We start from the raw sequence: 25,765 nt of genomic DNA on the forward strand, positions 1-25,765 counted from the left end.
AGTAAAATTTCACACACACACTTTGTTCTTCAAGCCTTTTCATTGTTACTGCATCATTAATCCAACGAAGAACTTGTGTACGTGCACACTTCAGCGGCTGTAGATCGACAACTAACGCTCATAGCGAAACGAGGTTAATGGCAGTTTGTTGCCTAGACCTGCCGCTAGGTATGATTAGTAGCCGCAGCGCGCTTCCTCTGTCGGTTGGCATGCTACTTATAAAGATTTTTTGAATACACCTCGTATATCTAGTTAGAATTTCCTGCTGTTCTTCTCTTCCCAAACAGCAATGGTGTGCCAGCGGGTTATAAGCATCTATAAATAAGTATAGCAAACATCATTGAAGGTATTTCTGTTTCTTAAATTTGCGATATGTTAGGTTCTAACCTCAATAGCTACAGAAAGATGAGCGGCATTAGCCGACTGCCTCTATGTCTATGACAATAGATTGAAATTGTTAATCATGAACGAATATTTGCAAATAATACGTTCATACTATAGTGCGTAAATTTTTGTTGCTGCGAGAGTCGTTTTGTCGTACTACCTTCCTGGCTGGATCTGGGTAACAAGTTTGTGAAGTACCAAACAACATATGCAAATTAGAAACTTTATAGTATAGTAAGTTGCTTATTTTTCATTTCTATGTAAACCAAACATGAACAAAATATAACCGTTAATGTATAAAAGCGTAGTTTCTCGGAAGTCTAGTGACAATGGCACTTCTAGGAACCATGTACTGAAACGTGAAACTAACCTGCAACAATGTAAAATTCCATCTCCACACAATTTCCCATATTTATTACGATTAGTAGAATTACTCCAAAACAATAATCCACAAATATTTCTATATTCACTTTTATTCTACACCTTTGGTATTTTTTTTTTTACAGTGTATTGATATATGCTAAGGGACATATTTAATTTTAAATATATTAATCTCTTTCTACGTTCTTGCACTTTCTTGAATCTAGAGTCTGCATCATAAAATTTTGACAAACGCGTCTGAACCACTGTTTAACACCCGCAAGCAAACAGCCATTTTCTTTAAACTTAGTTGAGTTGATTTTGAAAAAAATGAAAAATGAAATTTTTGAGCTTTACGTCCCACGATTATGCCGGTTAGGCTGAAGGAGACGATGATTATGAGAGATGAATGAAATGGTGGAATGAAGAAAGTAGGAGGAAACGGGAGAACCCCGAGAAAACCCACGCACATGGTGTTTGTCCACCACAAAGTTCACTTGGCGGGAGCAGGGTTTGAACCCGAGACCCCTAGCACCAGAGGTGAACGCTCTACCACTGAGCCACCGCGTGATTGTGTCATCGTACAAACCAATTCTGCACTAACATGCTTTTAGCTATTAGAGAGAAAAATACTTCCTATGAAAATTTTACAATTAGCACTAATTTCGTGTTTATTGATTACTTGTTACGTAATACCTTCCGCTTCTGTATAACAGTGTGGAAGATTTACAGATGATTTTTCGCCCAGTCAAGCACGCAACCTTTTAGCGTGTTCTTCTGGTGATGCATTACAGAAATACATGATTATAAAAAACGAAATCTTTGAGTTTAGCGTGTCATGATTATGTCCGTTAGGCTAAGGGAGACGGTGAACGATAATGGAAGAATTGGTGGAATGAGAAAGTGGGAGGTAATGGAAGTAACCCGAGGAAACCCACGAGCACCATGTCGTCGATCACAAACTTAGTTGGTCGGAGATAGAACCAGGAACCCCTCGCACGAGAGGTAAGCGCTCTACCACTGGGCCACCGTGTCCTCCTTACATGACTATACAAGTTGTTACTGAATCAATCTCGACAATATTTTGAGCGTTTATTGTGGGTAATGAAAATGCTATCAATTTTAAAGAAAATATAATTTATTCACTCAAAGAGAAAAGAAGAAGAAATAAAAAGATAAACATATTCAGAAATAGACTAATCACACAGATTAACATCAGTGCAAACGAAAAACCAACGACTCACCTGTCAGTAACACCAGTTTGGGATTTCATTTTACTGTAGATTTGAGAGAAATGCTTTTCTAGGGGCATTTGGGGGAAAAAGAAATCATAAGAGGAAAATTTCTATCTCGTTTTACTATGTCCAATTGCTTTCGTCCTTGTCACATCCTTCAGCTGTTGGATTCACTTTATCGAAGAGACTAGTATCATAGATATATGTTTAATCCGTGCCTAGTTTCCTCATTATCAATAGCCAAATATACTTCGTTACATTTCTCGACTATTACACATCTCACTTTTAACAAATTAACTGCTACGTGACTAGTATTTAACTGATGCTAGTTTTGAACCAATTACATATTGAAATTTATTTAACTTACCCACCTTTTTTGTTAGGAAGAAGGAAAGAATATAAAGCAGAGTACCCAAGCTATTATGATGTAATAGACATGTTACGTGATGAATCGAAGCCTGAACAAAACTCCGCAATTGGTAAGTAAAATGTTACGTGTTCATAATCCTGTTTCTGCGTTTTAGTACTCAAATCCCATTTTCAATATAGAATACAATGCGCCCAAGGAAAAATATCTAGTATAGAAATCAATACGTTAAAATAAAACTTAAGACCTAGATACCATTTTAAAATTTAAGGAACGTTAATGAAATTTAGTGGAATTTTAGAAAGAATGTGGGAGAAATTTAGTTTCTAGGTTTTCCTCACTGCCACCAGCTTACATATAGAGAAGAACATTTGTCAAGGTAGTAGCGGATCTACCTGTCAGTGACAACGTTCATGTGCTGTGAGGAACAACATAATCATGTTGAATTCCTCCCATATATTTACACTACATTTACATACACTTTATTCATTCCACTTACACATGATATGCATATCCCATATTTACAATTTTTACACCATACTGTTTTCTCTTCTACATTTTCTCTCATTTATCCACTTTTTGCTCTTATCCACCTGGGTTCTTAGCTCTATACCATTATATGATCTTCCTCGATTTTGACCTTTCCTTGGCTTTAACGCTTCATCTTCCTCGATTGCAATTATTATTTTCAACATTTTATAAGATTATCATACTTCTTGTTTTGTACGATTTCTATTATTTTATCATACTCTTACTTCTATCATTCTAGTTTGGCACTAACTGTGTATGACCTATGGAAGTGGGAGGTTCAATGCCGCGCTCACAAAAGCTCTCTATTGATTTTATGTCCTTAGCCAACTGAATCCATTTTCTACTTTGTATTCCTATTTCTGCGATATCCATCTTAGTATTATCCTTCCATCTATGCCTAGGTCTTCCTAATGGACGTTTTACGATTGAATTTCCAGTTAAAACTTTGAAAGCGTTCCTACTTTCTTCCATTCTGACTACATAATCTGCCCACCTGAGCCTTCTAGACTTGATAACCCTAAGAATGTTTGGTAAACGGCACAAATTATGGAGTTTCTCGTTATGAAGTTTCCGTCATTCCCCATTCCCGTCACTTGGGTTCAAATATTCTATTACGGCACTTCTTAAGCTTATTATACTACACATTTTTACTACCTGTGTATATTGCCGATATGTCCTGTACGTACAAAACGTTTGGTAATACTGCGTTTTGGAGATTTACAGAAAAGGAAGAAGCAACGACAGAAGCAGACCGCGATGAAGTAAACGGTAGTAAAATGACAATATTCTACTTTATAACAAATTCAGAGATATAGGAGATTTGACCTAATATAACTATAACCAATAATAGTTTACAAGAAAAAAGAAAGATAAAAATACACAAACAGTTACTTAATGAGGTGGGAATAAAGGTACTCGAAATGTACTCACATGCATATTTAAATAATATTTAATATTTAAGAACTATTTTTAGACATTAGAATACTGATTTAGTTCAATGATATTCTCCATACATTTCTCGTCTTCCAATGAAATGGCATTTTGAAGTTCTTTAGTAGTCTCTTTGAAGCTTTCTGACACTTCTAACACTTCCGTTACACGATTATTGATTGTACACTTTGGCGCACGCTGATTGTTTTGTGATGATTGTTTAGCACTAAATACAACAAATGATTCTACAGGTAGTACTGTGTCTTGTCCACTAACATTACTTGTTTTATCTTTTGGTGATTGGCTAGACAAATGCCTTTGGAACAACCCTAGTGGCTGCTGTCTGAAATAAACGCCCTGGTCGTCTATGAACGATTCGCCCGTTTGCGAATCTCTGACCGAGGTCGTTGGGTGGTGTCTTTCCAGGAACTCGCCACTAGAGTCTGCAGAGGTCATTCGATATAAGTTGATGGGTGTCGAGTGTCGTCGAATTGTTTGTCTTGTTGGTATTGTCTTTGAGAAAGTATTACCGTTGGCGGATGTTGTTGGGGTGGTTCGTGGTTGTCTGAGGGTGAAACACTTGAGGAATTCGGGCGGAGAAAAGGTTTCAGAGTCCCCAACAACAGGATGTCTTCGTTTTGAACAGAGGCTAAACTTTTCTTCTTCTTCTCTAGCAACGTCTGCTGAGACGTCCTCCCCTGCTTCTCCAACATTTTCTCCAAATAGGTCTCGTGTCCTGAAAGTAGACAGATAAAATACAATATAAATATTATTTCTTGTGAAACTAAAAACAAATGTCTTACTATTAGGACATATTGGGGATAAAAATATTAAATATCTGGTATTATAAAATTCGGACTATTAAGGATGATCAGAAAGTAAGATTACAATTCTTGCAATAAAACGTGTGTATATTATTTCATATAACCAATACAGCCAACAGATAGCACATATATTAGGTTAATTTTCTACGCAGTCTGTGTCATCCTTATCAAATAGCTGAAAAAGGGTGAAATCATCAATGCTGGGGTTTATTCTAACTATTTGATTGAGCTGAAGGAGGCTCTGAAGAAAAATCGTCAGAGAAAAGTGAGCAGTGGTGTTCAGTTTCTCCAAGACAATGCACCCTCCCACAAAGCTCATCAAAACATGCAATTACTGGTGGATCTGGGCTTCACCTGTGTACCTCACCTACCCTACACACCTGATCTGGTCCCCTCCGACTATCACATCTTCCCACATCTCCAAAAAACTCTCAAAGGCAAACATTTTCCATCCAAAGAGGCACACATTGCGGAGGTGGAGGGCTCGTTTGCACAGCAGGACAAGACCTATTTGCAAGCGTTAGAAATGTTGCAACATCTTTGTGGAAAATGTATTGAGCTTCGGAGGGAATACGTTGAATAGTGTATTAAAATGGTTCTTCCAATTAAATTTCTTCTTGGTGATTTCATGAACTTTCTAGCCTTCCCTCGTTCATATAGAAATACAGTACATGTCTTAAGTATACCAAATATTCTAAACATAGGAAATAGCATGGCAATAGATCCTATCCTGAATCAATTCCACGTAATTAACATTTTCCATAAGATTAATTTTAATAACATCAGTTGGTCCTAATGCTTTTGTCCAATGCTTCCCAAGAAGGGTCTCTCGCAAAATTAAAAGTTTTCACATTTTTACCTGTTTTTTTTTACATTTTATCAAGATAGCTGGACGGAGGAGAGAGAACAATTTCGCGTTGAATATGGGATTTTACGGGTAAACGGTTTTGATGATCAAAATCAGAACTTAAGTATTAAAGATCAAAATATTTGTCAAGTGTAAAAAGAATAAAAGTAATTTCATTACTGTCAGTTTTCCTACACTATCATATTTTACATCAAACTTCAACTTCACAATATGCATTTATCAATTAAGAAATACTCCAACTACAACACGCATTGTTCTAATATTCTCACTGTATTGTAACTATATCTCATTTGAAGTAGGATTCATATTGATAACTCAGAAAGGTTTACAGAGTAGGCTGCAAATGAAAACTCAGAGAAAGATATTAGCTCGCTTAGGCTTACATTTTATAAAACTGCACTTATATATAAATAGCAAAGATTTTCAGGGGATTGAATAAGAATGTAGCCCTATTCATTTCAATTATGTAGTGCAATAGTTCTCAGCATTGGCGTTAACATCTCCAGGGGCGTTTTTGTTTACAAAGGGAGGCTGGAACGAAAAGGAGCAATTGAGGGATGATAAAATATTTAGGAGACGTTTGAGATTTCCTGACCTATTAGACTTTTACTTCTTATTGGATGAAAGCCATTACCCATTTTAAAAATTATCAAAAGTTCAGATTTTTTACAAATAAATTCTTCAAGGTAATTCTTCTATGGTAGATTCTTCAAGGTTGATTTTAAGAATTGTTGTGGTTCTTAGACTGCTTCGCCTAGGCATAACATTTAGTCTTGTGCATAGGTAGATTGGGTTAATATGATGAATGGCTCTCAAGACAATGGCATTCAATCAAATGAGCACTAGGCTCAGAAAGGTAGAGAACTACTGGTCTAGTGTACGATGAATATCACACTTTAAAAATTAAATTCTCTGTAGTTTTTGTGGTACTATATTATTACAATTACTGTACTTGTATGAGTTTCCTAATGTTATAAAATGGCATGGGTAGTCAGTGTAGATACTCATATTCACGGATCTAGCGTTTTGTTGCGTGTTTAGGTTTCACATAGCCTTGGTATTGACAAGATATGACAAACACTCAAAAACAACGAGTAATAGCAAACAGTATTACGGAGACAAAATATACTTTGAAATATAGATTTGTAAAAACAGTTAAAACTCAACTTCATTGTTTCAAAGCATAGTGGTAACATTTTAACAATTAAACATAATCTTTTACTATTCCAAATAAATAACGCAATTATATGAAATGAATAATGCAAGCTACATTGGAACTTCTTACAAATAGTTAAAGAACACATACATTCACCGTTGCTTACTTTAAGCGTATTTGTCTTTCAAGTACAAGAATATAAAACTTCATTTTTTTCACTTCGTTAGGGTAGCGGCATATGTAATAACAAAGCTCCAAGTCAACGAGAACATGCAGTTTTATATATACATTTCACGATTTTCTTAAAACTTACATCTATTCACTCGTACAATCATGCTAAAGGAAACAAAAATTTGTTTCTCGTGCGAACATCAAGCATTGTAACTTTTATGGAGGAAAATATTCAGGCAAGAAATTCGCTTTGCTATGGAAAGCACTTAAATGCCCCTTGAATTCAGTAGCTTGATACAAAAGTATGTATGCACGCAGTTAAAAAGGTATCAAAACATAATTTTAATTCGACTGTATTTACTAAAATAATAAGGAACAACTGTTTCGATTATTTAGGCTCATTTTATCTTAAATCTCTTTTAAACACTCACACAGAAAGAATTGCGAACTTCATATTAAACTGAATATTAATTGGTGATTAATAATTGGCTTTAATTACAGCGTTAATTTTCGAGTGATAGTACCATGCGTATGTGCAATACTTCAGATTAGAAAGATCAAACACTTATAAAAAGGCATTTAACATTTTCAATTCTAAGCGCAAGCAAGATCAGAGGCACCCTTTTCATGCAACTGGAAGAAGCCCGAGTCTAGCTCGAAGTGAAAATATTCGTTTCCCAGAAACCCTCCGTGTGAGGTGGTTGGTTCTCGGTTTTGTGGCAAAAATTTATTTAAACTCTCATTCAAAAGAAAATATTAGTTGCTTGCAACTCTAATATGAGTTATGAGGATCTTTTATATTAAAAACTGTTATCAGTTTTCTTGTTTTTTCGTACATCGCTGATGACCATGAATGGTTTGTATAAGAATTTTTTCTTTTCTGTAGCAATGCATAAAAATACATATATAAATAGATGAAAAGCAAATAGCGAAAATTGAAGCAGTTTTATCCAATATGGGTAATAATTAACAAGTTTTGCATATTTTCACATTATATTTCCCTTTTAATTTTTTCTGTGTAAGTAAAAGATCATTTGTTTTAAGGTCCTTTGGTGGCAATTCTACGGAAAAATACCTGTATAATGCTGTATTCGTCCTAAAGCATTTAGAATGTTTAAAGATTTGTCATATATTTCGCATATACTGTATACGTTTCTCGCACTACTGACATACACTTTCAATAAAATGGATTAAACTGCCAGAAAGCTGAATATGAAGAGCCACTTAAATATAGAAGTAAACATGTTAACTGTATAGAATTATGTTGTTCAACAATGTTTTGAAGAATATGAAAATGCTAGAAAAGACGTTTCTTCATCCGCTTCTCTGCATTTATCTATGGATTGTACATGATACCATTGAAATCATGCATTACTGAAGTTGATGAGAACATATAAGTGATCACTTCTATAGACAATACCATTAAGAGTATCTAAAGTAAACCTCAAATATCCCAATTATAAGCTCCTTCATCTTTCAACACCCGAATTCTGAATGTCAATATCTATTTTAACCTATATAAAAGAGAACAGAACTTTAACCTAATGAGAATCATGTAGGTTAATAGGAAGGAAGGCTTATTAATCTCTGTTGTGTGGAGGTTCAAGTTTAATTGATAGACTACACCTTGTGCTTATAAACGTATTCCTTTTGCTGTACAATTCTTCACAATAAATTACAATGATATAACCACATCTCAACATTTTCAAATCGTCTGAACCATTCGAATCAAACACTACAAACTTTCTTTTATCCAGGGTAGTTAGTGTATACAAGGGTCACTACGAAAGTTTTGAGATACACATTGTTGTGGCACAGTATTTGAATTTTAACAATTGCGTTCGATAGTGGTGTCCAGAGCGAAGAAGCGAAGCAAGTTTCAACTCGCCTCGCTTATCGACGTGGCTGTATCGCCTTCACTTGTTTGTTAATGTGAGCAGTATTCGGCTGTCTAGAATGGAGCTCGAAAGGAAACATTTTAGGGCAATGATCCTTTACGATTTCAAAAGTGGTTTGAACAAGACAAAAAGCCTTGACCGTTTGCAGAGGACATTTGGGGACCTTGCTCCTTCCCGTGCTACAATTTTTCGGTGGTTTGGTGAATTCAGAAGAGACCGGACATCGCTTAAAGATGAAGAGAGAGCTGGACGTCCGGCAATAGCTGTGTCAGATGAAAACATTGCCGCTGTGGAACAAATGATTCGAGAAATTCCTCGAACAACTTTCAAGGACATTGAATCTACAGTGAACATTGGATCGCCAGCAGTAACAAAAATTCTTCATAATCATCTTCGGCTCAAGAAGGTTTAATCTCGTTGGGTGCCTCACACTTTGACTGAACAGCAGAAGCGCATGCGTGTTGAATGGTGTGAAGAAATACAAGATTTGATGGAGGCAATTCTCGACGCGTCCCTGACATTGTTACTGGTGATGAGACTTGGATCTATCAATTTGACCCTGAAAATAAACAAGTCTACAGTTGGATCTTTCCAGACGGAAATCCACCCACGAAAGTGAAGCGACCGCGAAGTGTGGGGGAAGAAGATGGTCGCAACTTTCTTCTCCAAATCTGGCCATGTTCCACTTAGAGAACAAAGGATTGTTACTGCTCAGTGGTACACCAGCCTAACAAAAGTGTTCCAGAGGCTTCGGAAACGGCGTCCAAGAACTGGATTGCGTGGGATCCAGCTTCATCATTACAACGCGTCCGCACACACGGCCAACATCACAATTCAGTTTTTAGAATCTACGGAGGTCAAACTCATGACTCATCCGTTGTATAGTCCTGACCTGGCCCCGTGTGATTTTTTCTGTTCCCCAGGATCAAAGATCGCATGCGTGGGAAGAGATTTTGCAGCCCTGAAGAAGCTGTAGTGGCTTACCAGAATGAACTTTCAACACTTGAAGAAAAAGACTGGCAACACTGCTTCCAAAAGTAGTTTTCGAGAATGCAAAATTGTGTACAGTGTAATGCTGAATACGTTGAGAAAATGTAAGTGTTAAGTTTATTTTAAGTATGTAAGTTGTTTCACATCTCAAAACTTTGGTAGTGACCCTCGTATTCCATACATCATATTTTATGAACTTTAAACCACTCTAATTTCCATTTTAATTTCCATCTCAATTACAAAATTTTGGATAAACTACTCGTGGAAAGTGACACTAAAAGTTTAAGATTGCAGTAAAACTAAACTGTAATCACATATAAAATAAAGAGTTCTAATGTATTTAATAATTGTTACATCAAATTTAGCATTTTGTTACCCTTTTTAATTAAATTCACAAAGGACTTCTCAATAATACAAATTTTTAATTTTTGCTTTGGGCATATAATATAGTTGACGCTGATTGTTCACCATCATTTGTAAGAAGACTTGTGTAATAAATATTATGTTGAAGAGCTGCTCACAGAATTAAAGATTGTCAGCTAGGTAATGGAAGTCTGTTGTGTAAGCTACAATGTATATTACTTTCATTTTAGTAGAAAGATTGCATTTGTACGGCTTTAATAGGCTTTTCGCGAATAAATATATCAGAAACACCTATAACCAATGATTTTAGTTTAGTTTCCACAAACGTTGCTAAAGTAAAACATGATGAGTTTCGTCAAGCATAGTTCCGGTATGAGACTAGTTAAGTTTACGATATACAGTTAGAATAATAGAGGTATAGAAGACACTAAGGTAGAAAACTTCAGTATAATCTATAGAGTCTACGTTAGAAGATTTCCTATTGAATATCTTACATATTTTTTTTTTTTTGAATTGTCGGAAGTTTATCATTCTATTGAATGGTTATTCACTGTGACCACGTAAGCTTAGATACGGTAGTCTATTGTGAAATGTGTATTCAAGACAACACAGAGACTTCCTTTTTGCTCATTTTATTTTTCAGTGTTTTTACAGATTTTGTTCATTAATTGATCAATAGAGTGAATGATAAAGTCAATAAGTTCTTTCTTAAGTCACAGTTCTAGATCCTTGGATTCTTAAGTCAAAGGCCTGGATTCACAGCACAGTACGAGTGCTTTTGATCTCTTCTAATATTATTATACATATCTATAAGACAACTAATTTAAATGCAGATTCCACGGTTTTCCACTATTAGTGAATTACAATTACTTTGATTGTATACATACAAAACATTTTTTTAAAGAAAAAATGCAAGCAAAGAAAGCTAACGCAGCCTAGATTTATGTTAAATATTTAGAAGAAATAAATACAAAACATGGACAATATGACGATAAAAGATATACGACATTGTTCAAACGTTATACATGCAGTTCGAAAGCTACATCGAAAGTTGACAAAGATTCAACACAGAAATACATCAATTTGTTAGATGCTTTCATTTATATTAACCTGGCTGCATTGGATACATTGACTCTCAACTTGAGTTCCAATTGTAACTCTTGAGCTCCTCCGAAAGATGACTCTGCCTGCGGAAGATCTGAAAGTCACAAAACATGGAGAATGTCGACACAACAAATAGCCCTATCGTCGCTCAAAGAATAAGCCAACCATCAAATTTTCAACTTCCCTTCTATTAGTGAAATTTTTACAATTGTGAAGAATTTTAGTTTCATTTGGCCTAAGTAAAGATTTGAAGAAACTCTTAACACTTTATGAATTGTGTTGTCTTCTTTAAACATACAAATTTACCATAATGTTAAAATTATATATTGTGGAAAAATAAACGTTTTGGTTTGTAAAAATGCACACTTATCAGTTTGCCATATTGACTAAGAAACTTCAATTAATACTCTGGATTTTAGAAGTTAACTCCAGAATCCTTAATTACAGACTCATCATGTTACTCATGATGTTACATGTCTAATTCAACTCAATACTAACATTAATTTGTAATATATTTATATATTAAAATTTAAGATTAGATGAAATAATTTTAACACCTCTAATATTTCATCCAATGCTTTTAAAAACTTCTGTCATCTTCTGTTTATAGTGTGTAATAGAAAATTAAGCAATTGTTTCAATTAACATTACGTATGCTTCACGACGTTCTATCGATCTACCATTATCACCGATTTTAGAGATTTCTAAAGAAACTAATCCTTGGTGGGCATCTAATAGGTATATCTCTGACAAGAGCGTCCTCAAAGCACGGAGAGTTATTGTAACTAGCTTTATGCTTAGGCAACGTTATCAAAGACGAAAATACTATAGAAACTAATCTCATTGAGTGAAACAATGTTACTAAAAATAGTGCTAATATGGAAGTATAAACCACTTCAGTTAGGGGAGAATGTTACAAGTACATTTGAGCGGAAAGTGATTGGAAGTTGAACCACATACTTAGATGAATTATATGTAGCAATGTTAGTCTATGAAAACAGACAATATAGATTTCGTTGAATTTAAAGCTGGACAGTAGTTCGAAATTAAAGTTTTAGGAATTCTTTGCATCATGTGTGAAATTGAAGTATTTGGAGTAATTAGAATATATGTTGGAGAGTGACACTAGGTGTCTATTGATGTGGAATTGTGATGTAGCACTTGAGAAGTAATAGAGCGTAACAACAAGTGTCTGTGTGATAACTTGGCTCCATTGTGAGCCATCACCATTTTCTCAAAGCTCACTTGGGATTTTTGCAATTGAAGTAACTATTCGTAGCATAAATGCTTACGAAAAGCGATATGCCCTAACTGCAAATTCTGTACTCACTGAAAGTAGCAGCTGGATTTAATCTAGTCAATGGCAATCCATGTCAAATATTGTGGACAGTACACTTTGAACAAAAGATTGAGAAGAGACTACTATTTTCAAATCTGAAAGCTACATGAATAAAAAACAAAATATATTATGATCAAACAATTGACATTAATTAATAGGAAAATATGAAATCTGTGGTTCAAAGCTTATACTAGTCCCACCTGACGTATTGATTTGTAGAGAAAACTAGTAGAAATGTAAAATCAGGCAATCGTATGCAAACTGCTGATATCATCATAGCTTGGGTGATAGTGTCTCTCGTTTCAATTGATCCCATTATCACTTTCAAGGATAGAAAAGGTAAAGTATAATAGTCTGTACATTTCATCCAAATAAAATCACAGGAATTGTTTCCTAATTTACCCCGCTTTTCTGATGTGCAGACGGGAAAATTATCAAGCCTCTGTGATCTGTTGTATTATAACATTTCATTCATTTTCCTTTGCCTCGTTTCTTTTCCTTCTATCAGAATGCTTAATCATATTTTTCACAGAGAATGACACACATTGCAATAGTACCAATCTATGAGTTATATAGGTCTTTTAACCGAAGGATTTAGTATACCGTAGTTAGAACTCAGTAAAGATTACTTCTTTCCTCGGATAAAAATCCAAATACTAACTCATGTCCTACTTTAAGTAGTAAATATCGTCTTGTGTATTAAAACTTTCAATCAACTCAGACAAGAAATTCGTCTGATTTGCTGCATTCTACTGCTACTTCATACATATTGAATTTATTAAAAAGAATGTCTTAACAATATCCCCTAAAACAAAAATGCGTTAGATACATAACTTCGTAGTACCAAGCTGTCCCAGAAGTCCTGCACCATCAGAACAGTGACCTGTATGGGGTAAAACTTTGGGAGGATAGATGGTACAACCAGTGAAAACTGTTGGCGTTCATAGTAGACAGGTTCGTAGGATCAAGTGTAGGTAAGTACTGCGCATGTAGCGAGTGCTCTCGTAAAGTCAAAAAGGGCAACATGAGTAAGGACCACATTGCAATTCATGCTCTGCTATGAATTTTATGCAGAAAACACTAACTGCAAAAGCTGCAGCAGAGGAAATTTTGTCGTGTAGAGAACAAAGCAATACTCGTTCGATTGACAGCTTCCCGTTGGTTCGAAAAAATTACGCCTCGCAGACAAGCAAATCAAGCATAGACCTCCGATGGACATTAACGGCCCTCTGCAAGATGCTGTGAGCGCTGAGCCACAATCGAGTACATGTATGTTAGCAAGAGTGGTTGGGGTATCCAAATCGACAGTAAACCGTCGATTGCATGACATGAATTACTCACAAACTGCCCCGAAAAAGTCCCCATGAGCTGACAGTTGAGCAGGCCCAGCGCAGAGTGGCAATTTGCCAGTCTTTGTTAAGAAAAACGCGTGATCTTCGTGTCTGGAGGAGAATTCTGCAGGAGATGAGAAGTGGATAATTTTGAAAAACCCTAATACACGTAAACAGTGGGTGAATAAAGAACAGGAAGCCCTAGTCAATGTGAAACAGGACAGATTTTGGATAAAGATTTTGCTGTGTGTTTGGTGAAATATTAACGGGATAATTAATTAATTTTGATTTTGTTCCATAAGGTCGTGTTGTAACAAGTAAACGGTATTCTGAACAATTACGCCGAGTGTATGCCACTCTGAACGAGAAATATTAACGAGGAGAGAGAGGTTATTGCTGAAAATTGGCAATCCTCTGAGTCATCAGTTTCGAAGTGTGACCAACACCCTGGCTGAACTTGACGGCTTCAGTTGTTACTTCATCCTGCCTATAGTCCAGACTTTGTGCCCTCAGATTATGGTTGTTTCGCTCTCTCTTTCACATTTCTTGTGTGGTCAGCAATTCAATTGATATGATGAGGTGTATGTTGTCTGTCGCAAGTTTTTTTAATTCTAAACGTGACATTGCCATCAGATTGAACTGTTGGCCAAAGATGTGTGAAGGTAATCGAACATGATGGCCAGTAGTTTACTGAATAAAGGTTTGTCTTTGTTTCTGATATTCGTGTTTCATTTCGTCCTTGTATGGTGCAGATCTCTTTGGACGCCTCGTATTATGTTCAACGACCTAAAGTTGTGGTCGTAGGTCAAAATCCATCTCTAGAGAATCTTATTTTATCCATATGCTCCAAGAAAGAGAGAAAAATCATTTAATCATGCTTATGTCAAAGTGGCATCCTAGAGCCAGTATTTTAGAACTCAGTCTTCACGTTACCCATTCCGCCACGTCAATCATCTTCTGCAAATAAATAGCTGAATCGTATACAGTGAAACGTAAAACCAAGTATACCAAATTCCGTGCCTTTATTAAAACAAGATACTATGTATAAGAATTGTAATATTTCTATTCTTCGCTCACTTTTTGCGGTGAAATTCGAAAATAATGGTGAAATTATTAACTTTTCTGTATACCAAAAAAGTTCCAAGTGCAAATTTAGTTGGAATTCTCAGCGTTTTAAAAGAAAATGATAATAATATAAACCCTCTTTACCACCTTATACAGGAGCTCTTCTCAAGCTCTGTCTAAATTATGATTAAGGATTCAAGTGAAACACTTCTACTAACTTTAACCTACATAAACATAATGGTTTCGAGACTTTGGTGAAAGTCGGGAAAACTTTCTTTCCACCGGTTTAGGTACGTTATTTTGCAAAATCCCATCTTGTGTACAGAAACAGAATTATGGAAAACATTTATCCGTTTTTTCATTTGTAGTAGAAAGAACACGAGAAATAGTTCAATATCATTCTTAGCCTCAGTTGTCTTATTTATCAAGCAACCGTATTTTCGGAACCTAGTGTTCATGAAAAAGATATACGTAAAAATTCCAATTTCCCATACCCAACACTTTCGGAGATCTAATAAACAAGTCGAACTTCAACCCGAACATAAGACAGTAACATTAGTGTAACAAAGTTACAGCGCGTTATATATCAATAAAATTTATAATCTCATTGGCGGTATCAATGTCGGAACGCATAGTATGATTATAGATTTCCTGATCATGTGGTAGGTAAAAGGAAAACAAAATATTCAATGAGAAAGAAATAACACTGAAACCTTATTGCATTTATTCCTAGACAATGTAATACTACTCTTGGCTAGTTTTTAATGTAACATAAGGAGAACAAAAGTAGCAAAGTGAATTGGGAACAGATGACAGGGAACAACACAAACGTTACGTAGTCCAATACAGAAGAGTGCAGTTTGGATTTCGCTGTGAAACATTTACAATCCTTTAAACTGATAGCTTGCTTTGGGTATTATGTCAATAATACTGAATATATATGTATGCTCAAAATTAAGAAGGGCACTGAGTCAGTGTTTCTTCTAGACATGATTTTGGGGGACACTGCCCCCCAGAGCTCTGAGAGTGTCCCCCGGAGGACACCAAAATAATACGTGTATAATATAATAATAAATAGAATAGTACCAGCAGTGCCCTCCGGAACATTTTTTCTGAAAGAAAGACTCCGCTGACTGATACGGAGAGGATCACAAAGAATCGAAGATGAGGAACAAACCTGATTGTATCTTACAGATAGGTATTTTTTCTCCAGTATAAATCTTTCACTATACCTTATGTATATTCTGAAGTGGGTTTGCAATCTGTTGAACGCAAATTGCAAATGAAATGGATACCTGTAATCCACTTGTTGATGGAAAGTGAAATACTCCTACAAGGTTTACCACAAAACATGTAAACAGTTAAACCAGGGACGGAAATAACCATTCGCCCACTCGCCCTGGGCGAGTGGTTCATCGGTGCGGACGAGTTTTTGATATCACTATTATTTATTTCAAACAGTAAAACCTAGAATGTGGGCTAGTAGCTTTTTTCTTGGGCTAGTAAAATTTTGTTGCTTATTTGCATCCCTGAGTTAAACCTAACAAGGTTATAAGTATCATTGTAAACTAAACACAGTGACGATCCACGTAATTTTGTCTATAAGTGTTATGGCATCAAGAAAAGGAATGCCGAGACAACCATCCCATTCACTTGCTCCAAGTAATACATAAACAATGTTCATTTTTATTTCAATGTTAGGAATAATAATAGATGCAACTAAAAACAGTTAAAATGACTTTCCTTTAAAATTAGCAAAACCTTTACCAACTTGTCGATGACTTTAAATACCATTTTCTCAATAGTAAATCAAAGTGGATTTTACACACTGTACATGGCCTGCATAAGCATATCTTACGTTCATATTAAGTGCAAAACAAAAATGTAGTGTATGTACTAATCACTCTCAAACTATTTGTAAGTTACAAACCTACCATATGATAATAATTAGTTTCATCGTTAGTTAATGTGGGTCCCTCAAAAGTGTTGAAGTGCATAATACTTTGAATAGGTTCTTCAGGTGACTTCTTCAAAACGCAGCTAAGCCGTAACAAGGATAGCAACGACATTTGGCGAATAAGTTACACATCTTTATCATATCACCAGGTTTAAAATCACTGTCGCCAAGTACCTATCGAGACCAAACCCAAAATTTTTCCAACCGGAAGAAGAAAACACATCTCAGTTAATATATCATTATTTTACTGGTAAGCATGCAGCTAGTGAACCTAATACGATATTACAAGAGTGAGATCATACTTAATAGCTACCTTTGAAGAATTTATCTTGAAGTGTAACATAAACAAAATTATCATGACATGAACCAAAAATTATTCTATTATCAATACTTCCTATATCCCACTTGAAAATGTCCAACTAATTGGCTAAACGCAAAGTAAATTATTGTAATTGACAATACTGAACAGGATAACCACATTGTATCCCTTGGTGAACATGAGCAAATACATGCTGCTTTCCGTGAGGAACGGGTTTTATTGTTCATCTCTGATATAGGCATTACATAAGCTACATTAAAAATCGGAGAAAGATATGGGTATCAGTGTAAGCAGTAAGTAGCATCTACGTATGTAGATTTTGTGCTCGAGAAAGACATTAAATACCAATGAATCCAGTCTGGTACAGCCCGCAGCAAAAAACCTGCAATATGAGCAAGTAAGTTTATTGTGAAACTACGCCTAACAGCGCAGGGAATCAGCATAACGTCTAAGGCACGAATCACGCCAGGAGAAAGCTCGGCGTCCTCTGCTGCACATTTATTTTGGAATAAAAGACTTTGTCGTTTCACAATAAATTTACATGCTCATGTTGCATGTTTTTGCTGCGGACTGTACAACAGCCATTTTTACTGATATTTCAAAAGGTTTCATCGATAATACGAGAGAATGAAGACGACTGTAGTCCGAAAAGTAAGGTCTCCAAATCTCTGGGTTCGCTTGGGAAGTGTCCGTGTGGCTGTTAGCAACATTGCTATTTTCCTCACTCTCAAAGAAGTCTGCGCGCCTCGCTGGGTCGCACGTCTTGGCTTGGCAGCGTTTGTATTGGAGCTCCAGTTTAGCGCTACCGCCAAGTGCAAGTCCGCACAGTTATTCGTAGTTTTGAACGCAAAAAAAAACATAAAGCCAATTGAAATTCATCGCCAGTTTACAGAAGTGTATGACAAATTGTGCATGGATGTCATAAACGTCCGCAAGTAGCGTAGTGTGTTTGCAGGTGATCGTACTAAAATTCATGACGAAGAAAGAAAGGAGCAAGAGTCCGTCGATTTCCGACCAGATAGCAAGGTAGAGCAAACCAATGACTAGCACCTAGGAGGTATGACAAAAAATACGGTGAATATATTTTAGAAACAAGGTAATAAGCTTGGATGATATTTGATTTAATCTCCTTCAAAGTACTATCCTTGGCTAGCAATGCACTTATCCCAACGTTGAATCCATGACTGGAAGCATTTCAGGAAGGCTTCTTTCGGAAGGGCGTTCAGCTGCTTTGTCGTGGCCCTCTCAATGTCAGGAATTGTGTCAAAACTGTTTTTTAAAGCACGGTTTTAATGTTTCGAAGGAGCCAGAAGTCGCATGGTGCTATAACTGGAGAGGGCAGCGAATGTGAACAGAAATATTTTTTACGGGAAAAAACTCGTGGACCAAAAGCAAGGTGCGGCAAGCAACGTTTTCGTGGTGAAGAAATGAGTCATTTGCCCGTTTAATCGGCAGTTAAAATGCTTTTCAAGGACCCATATGAGACCTTTAGTTCTTCGGAAAGCTCTCGAATAGTCATTCGAGTTTGTGAACAAATCAATTGTGCCACTTTTTGCATGTTTTCATCTATTTTTGATGTCGAAGGACGGTCTGGTCGTTGCTCGTTTTCAACCAGCTCCTTCCCACTTTTGAATCGCTTATACCACTTATAAACAGTCCCCAGTGCCACCGTCTCATCGCCATATACTGAGTTTGATATTTCGTGACCTTCTTTGGCACTTTTTTTTTGCAGCTTTGAAAAAAACTTAATACTGACGAGCGACAGATACTCTTTACATGTGTCCACTCTTCTGCCTCTGTAAGCCAACTAACACGACAACTCGTTCAAATTCGACACTGACTATATCAAAGGTTTAGGCTACTGGACTTACTGCATAGATGGCACTGTGCAACTACGTTCACCGTACTTTTTGATCATACCTTGTATTTCCAAACTTGAAAAAACATTTGGCTGGAACGCGCTTCCGCAACGACAACGAGGTGGAAGATGAGGTTGAACGTTCCCTGAAAGACATCGCAGATTGGAAATAAACCTGCCTTGGTTTTGTTTTTTTTTATGAGACTTTACTTTTGGGAATACCCTCGTACATAAACTTTTATTAAAAAAAAACTAATCAAGCTGAAAATAACCTACAGTGATGTAGGTGTGTCTTACCTGTGTTATGTCCTACTTGCGTAACTCCTGTAGTACTTACTAAACGATGTTGACCAAGAACAGAAATGGCTCGACTAACTCCAACCCCGCTGTGACGAATCATATGTTCACCGAAATCAGCACCCAACAATTCTTCGTGGGGTTCCAATCGCAGAGGAACTATTTTGTTTATTACCTACAAATAAAATGATATAACTGGTGAACACATACTCCTTATGAAGTTATCACAAAAAATGATCATATACAAAAACAAACAATATACAGTATTTTGCTATAAACAGTAGGAAGCATAGGAGAACGTCTACTCTACGAATGAACGTTAGACGATGTCAAAACAAATAAGAATACTATTTTACTTCCAAGTCTTCTGCTTGCACGCGACGCTCCCCACTATAGTGCGTCCAGTAAGAGAACGTCTCTGACAGTTCGCAGTGACATTGCCACTACTCGCGTGTCAAGGTTTTTTTTCGGTGCAGCTGTAGTGGCAATTTAATTAATGGTATAAGACAGAGTGATCGTGGTTGGTAACACTGGTATCAAAGTAGGGGCTGCAATGTCCCACCGCATGTGGTAAGAAACGTCAGAGACCATCTCTTGTTGGCCGTGCTATAGTTATGGTGCGTCTTCAGATCATGCCATGTTCGATTCTCGGTGGGAGGGTTTTGAATGCATTACGGTGATTAGCATTTACGTCTCTTGTAGGTTTACGTCTCATATAGCCTTCGTGCTAAACATGACACTAAACATCCAGCAGCAAACAATACTTTCACACATAGATAGGGTAAGAAGAAAGGTAATATATGTATAAACGTAAGTTTCTTCCCTGTAATCCTAATTACGATAAGAGTAAAGCGCTATCGAATGAGAAGTGAATATTCGGAAAATATATATAAAAGCAAGAAAAATCATATTGACTTTTTTTCTTACTTGGATTGACACACATATGTACTGTGTCAACCATAACATTTTTACTTTCGAATGACTTCTGGAGGGAAAAAAGTGTGGTGATCCTAAACAAAAAACTGAATTCGTGTTTTCAACTGATCTACACATTTGATGGTCCATACATAATGAAAACATGAGTTCAGGACATTTTTGTTCAGTCGACTAGAGGCCATATCCTTCAATGTCTACGGATCAAACGTTAAACCTGAGGTTTTTACAGGATTCTCTAGCGAGAAATTTTAGAATTCTTCCTATTCACAAAATACGAGTAGATTATTGGAAAGTGAAAGTAAAAGTGTTTTTTTTTTTCGAAAACGTCTCTATCATATATAATATATCATATTTCATTAATATGTGTATATTGTGGATAAGACATTTTTCTCGGAAAATCCACGATGGGATAGTTTATTCTTGGGGTTAGACTTTTCAGACGATATCTTCAAAAACGACTCAAGTGACGTTGTTGATATTTCAAAAATAAGTACATCATTAATAACCTAAGAACATGAAATAATTTATTTGTACTGAAAATTCTACTAACGTAATTTGTTCTTGAGATTGAGATTTTTCGAACATTTTGTTTCAAAAACGATTCAGGCGATTTTGTGAATGTTTTATAAGGAAATATTTCATTTATAAGTTGATAATGTGCCGAAACTCATTTGTCCTGCAAAAATCCTGAATAGACAGTGTATTGTTGAGGGATGAATATTTTTTAACAATTTTCTCAGAAGTGTCTCACGGAAATTTGCTAACATTTCATTAATAAATTTTGTATTAATAACATTAGAATACAAGATAAGACATTTTTTATGAAATCCACAAGGGCTAACTTACTCTTGAGAGTGAGTTTATTCTAGGATGATGTTTACAGAAATGACTCAGGGGATTTTATTCATATTTCATAAATAAACACTTTATTAATAATTCTATAATGCTGCGGAAATTACTTCCATGAAACTATCCACAAGCAGTAGTTACTGTTCAGGGTGAGTTTTTAAAGAATAGTTTTCTCAAATATGGCTCATGCGATTTTGTTTGGTATTTTAGAACAAATATTTCATTAATAATCCTAATTTATGGCAAAAGTTGTTTCTTATGAAAATTTTACAAGAGAAACCTTACTTTTGGACTGAGTATTCTTCGAACGTGTTTATCCGAAAATGTCCAATAATTTTGTTCGTTTTTCATAAGAAAATGTTTCATTAGTACTTTGCGCATAATATGGTTTAGTTTAAGGAATTGGAGAAAAAAAGTTTAGTGCGTCAGTCCGTACCTTTTACTTTATATTCACTTATTTAATTCCGAAGCTTTTATTCCGAAGAACACTTTACACCAGGTCATTGACTAAAAACAATTAAAATTTGACATAATTTGGTTTTAGTACTTATAATTTTTATCATAATTGAAATGATTAAAATAAAGTTATACGTGCGTAATAAAGTTTAGTATTAATGGGAAAAATTAAGAAAATAAAGAAAGTGTTACAGTGTTCTAAATAATTTTACAACGCACTGCATTACGTCAGACAAAGTGTCCAAAAACCAGATCTTTCTGGCGATTTCTTATCCTTAGATCAGTATTGAGGTATGTTAGACGTCACTGCCTTGCTCACAGTTTTCCTTTAGTATTCCCCAGACAGTTATACCGTGTCCTAGGTAACGATTTGTTATTTTGTATTTATTCTTTATTTCGATCACTCTCATGACATTCAATATTGTACTCTAATTCAAAAATTAAGTATAAAATTTACGAAGTAAAAATAAATAAACGAATTAAAATCAATAGGGAAACGAAGGCAAATATGAAACGGAAGAATATTGTAGGTAATTATAAACTTTAACCTCAATAACGGAATTGCGAAACATACTATTTCCTGAATAGTGGGGTGATTAAATATTTTTCGTGATTTTAATATATGCATTTTTATTTCTAATCTTTGAAACTGTTTTATTTTTACACCATTTTATATTTTATTTTTAGAACATTTTGTATGCAATAATGAGTTTCTTGTGTGTATTTAATTTAATTTCTTTGAAGAAATCATGAAGATGAAATATGCATACAGCTCCCCGACATTCCGCTTTAGACGAGACAGTTCCGAATTTACTTCATCTCTCTTTCCAAGAATTTTTTGCAACTTCAAATTTCTTGATTTGTCTCTAAAGTTAATATCATTGGTGCGTTATTTTTTTTAAACGCTTTTAAAGGGTGTTCCATAAAGATCGGTACCTCTGAAATGCCCGCCATTCCTGTTCTAGTAAGTTGGCAGCACTGAACATTACAAGATTTTCATTTGTTGTCTCTGTGGTTAGTAGTCACGGAGCGCGAATAACGCATGATCGTCATTTGTTTTCTGCACGGGTAGGAATTTACGACATTCAGAACATTTGTAATAAGTTTTCACTATAACAACAAATTTCCGTTTGAAGCAGTCCATTCCTACCTATATACAAAATAAATCACGATTATGCGTTATTCGGAGCTCTGTGACTACTAACCACAGAGACAACAAATGAAAATCAGATAACATTCAGTGCTGCCAACTTACTAGAACTGGAATGGCGGGTATTTCAGAAGTTGCGTTGTTTGAAAAATACCGCTTTTAGTAGCCTTTCGATAATAGAAATGATCTCCGTTCTGTCACTCACTTTTGGTGATGTGTTGACCTAGTTTTAGTCAATTCTGATGATTCAGCAAGAAGCAAGTACAAAACTATGAACACACTGTACATTGTGATAGAATGTCCTGCTCTTCTAGTCTAGAAATATGGGAACTGTAGGATTAGAGACTTATAACTGTATAATATATACCTACAGAAAATAACTGCGTTAGTAGTGGGTACAAAACTATATTTTCGGTTTTTATTAAAACCGGACCAGGTTTCTAAAAACTTTCAAAAAACTGTTTTTTCTTTCAAATCTGGTTTAGTTTTATATCAGAAAAAAATCATTGAAAACCGGTTCGGTTTTCTATTTTTAAAAATCGGTTCGTTTCACTATCACAAACAGCTTTTAATTTTAGCACCGGTTTGGTTCTCTATGAAGACCGATTTCGGTTTAAATTTAAAAGAAACGGTTTCAACGAAAAACGGAACTAGTTTTGAAGAAAATCGAGATGGTACATATGAAGACTTTTCCTTATTTTGATGTGAGAATTCTCCTCTAATATTTAACAGTTAGAAGATCAAATGAAGAATGTAGACTCTATGGCTAATTGAGAAATCCTTGACAGTACAATTTAATTGTCTGATTCGTTGCCAAAGGTTTGTGGTCTCGCACTGTTATGTTGAGCATAGATTTTCAACAGATTACTTTTTGATTCATTTCTTCTATTTATATCTCTAACCTTCTGAAGTGTTGTAATTTATATTCGCTATTTACGATGAAACATGTTTCTTAAAATTAATGAGGAATTACTCGCTCTAGAAGTTTAAAGAAATCAATCGCTCTTTGATTCTGTAGGCCTTGGAACAGAAATGTTATACTATTCCATGGAATCTTTCTCAGTTCTGGATCACGAAAGAACAAATCTCGTTTCACGTCCTGTTACCACATGGAAAAGGTATGAAACAATATGCACTTTCCCTTCAAATGCTTTCATCACTCCAATGTAAATCCCCACCCTTCAATTTTTTCAACCCCGTTTACCTGCAATGAAGCAGAAGATACAACTATGAAATGCCATTATGTGTTACTGAGGGAAATATTTTGCGGTCCTCAGTGGCACAGTGGCTCATTGGTAGATCGCTTATCTCTGGTGTATGGAGTCCCTGGTTCGACTTCTGGCAAAGTAAGTCTGTGGTGCACAAGATAGTATCCGTGTTTTCTTTCGGAGTACTCTCCTTTCCTCCCACATGCTCATTCTACCAACTCTTTCATCTCATCATTCACTTCTCTTAATCATCTCCCTTAGTCTGAGACGTTAAAGTGAAAGATTTAATTTCATTTTGCAGTTCTCTTTCTGTGCTTCTCATATAGAACTTGTTTGAACTCAAAGTCTCGTGCGGAATTCGAATACTTCGTATCGGCATCTTGGGGAATCACTCCAACTCTTTTCCTTCCCTTCTAGGTTAAATACATTAAGAAACGCTGGAAAGATCAAAATATTACATATTATGTCTCCGACCTCAAGGAATTCCGTGGGCATTTTATTGTAATAATTGCAACATTGCCCTTTTTCTTTCCATCTCTTGTCTTACCTTCTGGGATGGATATAAGAGAATGCTGAAAACGCATTTATTTAATTTAAATGAAGAGTCTAAATACTAAATTTTATTACTAACCTTAAGGGATTCAGAAATATAGGCATTTTATTATAAGAAGTGCAACTTCCATTCCTTCTTTTTTTCATTTAGCCTAAAGATCATAATAGCGAGACATTGAACTGATTCCATTTTCTTTTATCCCTTCAAGAACAAACATTTAAAAAAACGCTGGAAAACACGTTTAATTATTTTCAATGAAAACTGTAAATTCCAAATTTCATGTCTCTATCCTTAAGGTATTCCTAGATATGGGCAATTATTATAATAACTGTAACTACTATTTCCTCGTCAAATTTCCAAAAAATCCTTCCTTAATGAAAGCTCATGTCCCAAATTCCATGTACTGTCCGAATTTCCAGTTTCTGGCTTAAGCGGATGGGCCTAAGTGTTTATCAGTCAGCCAGTTAGGTAGTCTTCTTTTATATACAGGGATTCTAATTAAGCAAATCAGTTAATAAAATAGTTGTGTTAACATTTATATCTCTTACTGTATATTCCTTTTAATTTCAATGAATCAAACAATGTGTAATGATAGCTCTAATGATATACCACTCACCCAAAGTTGAATAAATGTTATAAGTGATGCCCACGTGATATAACAAACTGCTGCTAGAGTTTGTATCCCAAGCAGATACCATCCTCCACCTGCATTATAAAAATAAAAAATGCATGTCATTAGTTTATTACTCACATTAAATCTAATAACACCTATTTGTAGAGTAAAGTCCAAAAATGCAGGGGCACAGTAAGATCACGTTTATAGCAAATCATCCCCAGTATCTCAAATTTAATTTCCATGTAGACCATAGAAGAAGAGTAATTTTTTATATGTATCCATTATTCAAGTTTTATGTGATAGTAGTACATTGTACTTGCAGATTTTATTACACAGACTCAAAACAAAACATGATCCGGAAACAAAGATTTCGAATTATGGACGAGAGTCATATAATATGCTTTTCGTATGGCAAGACAACATAATGTTACCCTTTCAACTTTGAATCAAGTTACACCATTGAAGTAGATTTAAGAAGTGTTAAATCCTAACTTTGATGTTTTGAATTCAAATCTGCATATTCCGTTTTCCTGTATCATATAAATATTTTTTACAACATGAGCTAAACTAGAAATGTTATAGTTTCGGAAGTATATAACTTCTTTCTTCAGACTAATTCTCCAACTGAAATCATAAATAATATTACATCA

At 35.3% G+C, this 25,765-nt stretch overlaps 1 protein-coding gene across 1 annotated transcript in view; it reads right to left on the reverse strand.

Moving 5' to 3' along the window:
• Window positions 1-1,933: 1,933 nt before the first annotated feature.
• LOC145669149 (putative ammonium transporter 2) overlaps window positions 1,934-25,765 on the reverse strand; it is a 256,714-nt gene continuing 232,882 nt past the window's right edge. Inside the window, exons 9-12 of the mRNA XM_081737491.1 lie at window positions 25,116-25,204; window positions 19,348-19,522; window positions 11,188-11,275; window positions 1,934-4,543 (exon numbers count right to left, since the gene is read on the reverse strand). Coding sequence (XP_081593617.1) covers window positions 3,847-4,543; window positions 11,188-11,275; window positions 19,348-19,522; window positions 25,116-25,204 — 1,049 coding nt within the window. The 3' untranslated portion in view covers window positions 1,934-3,846. The remainder of the gene's footprint in view (window positions 4,544-11,187; window positions 11,276-19,347; window positions 19,523-25,115; window positions 25,205-25,765) is intronic.

Source organism: Thermobia domestica, chromosome 13 (assembly GCF_964235325.1).
Source record: "Thermobia domestica chromosome 13, izTheDome1.hap1.1, whole genome shotgun sequence".
Lineage (NCBI taxonomy): Eukaryota > Metazoa > Arthropoda > Insecta > Zygentoma > Lepismatidae > Thermobia > Thermobia domestica.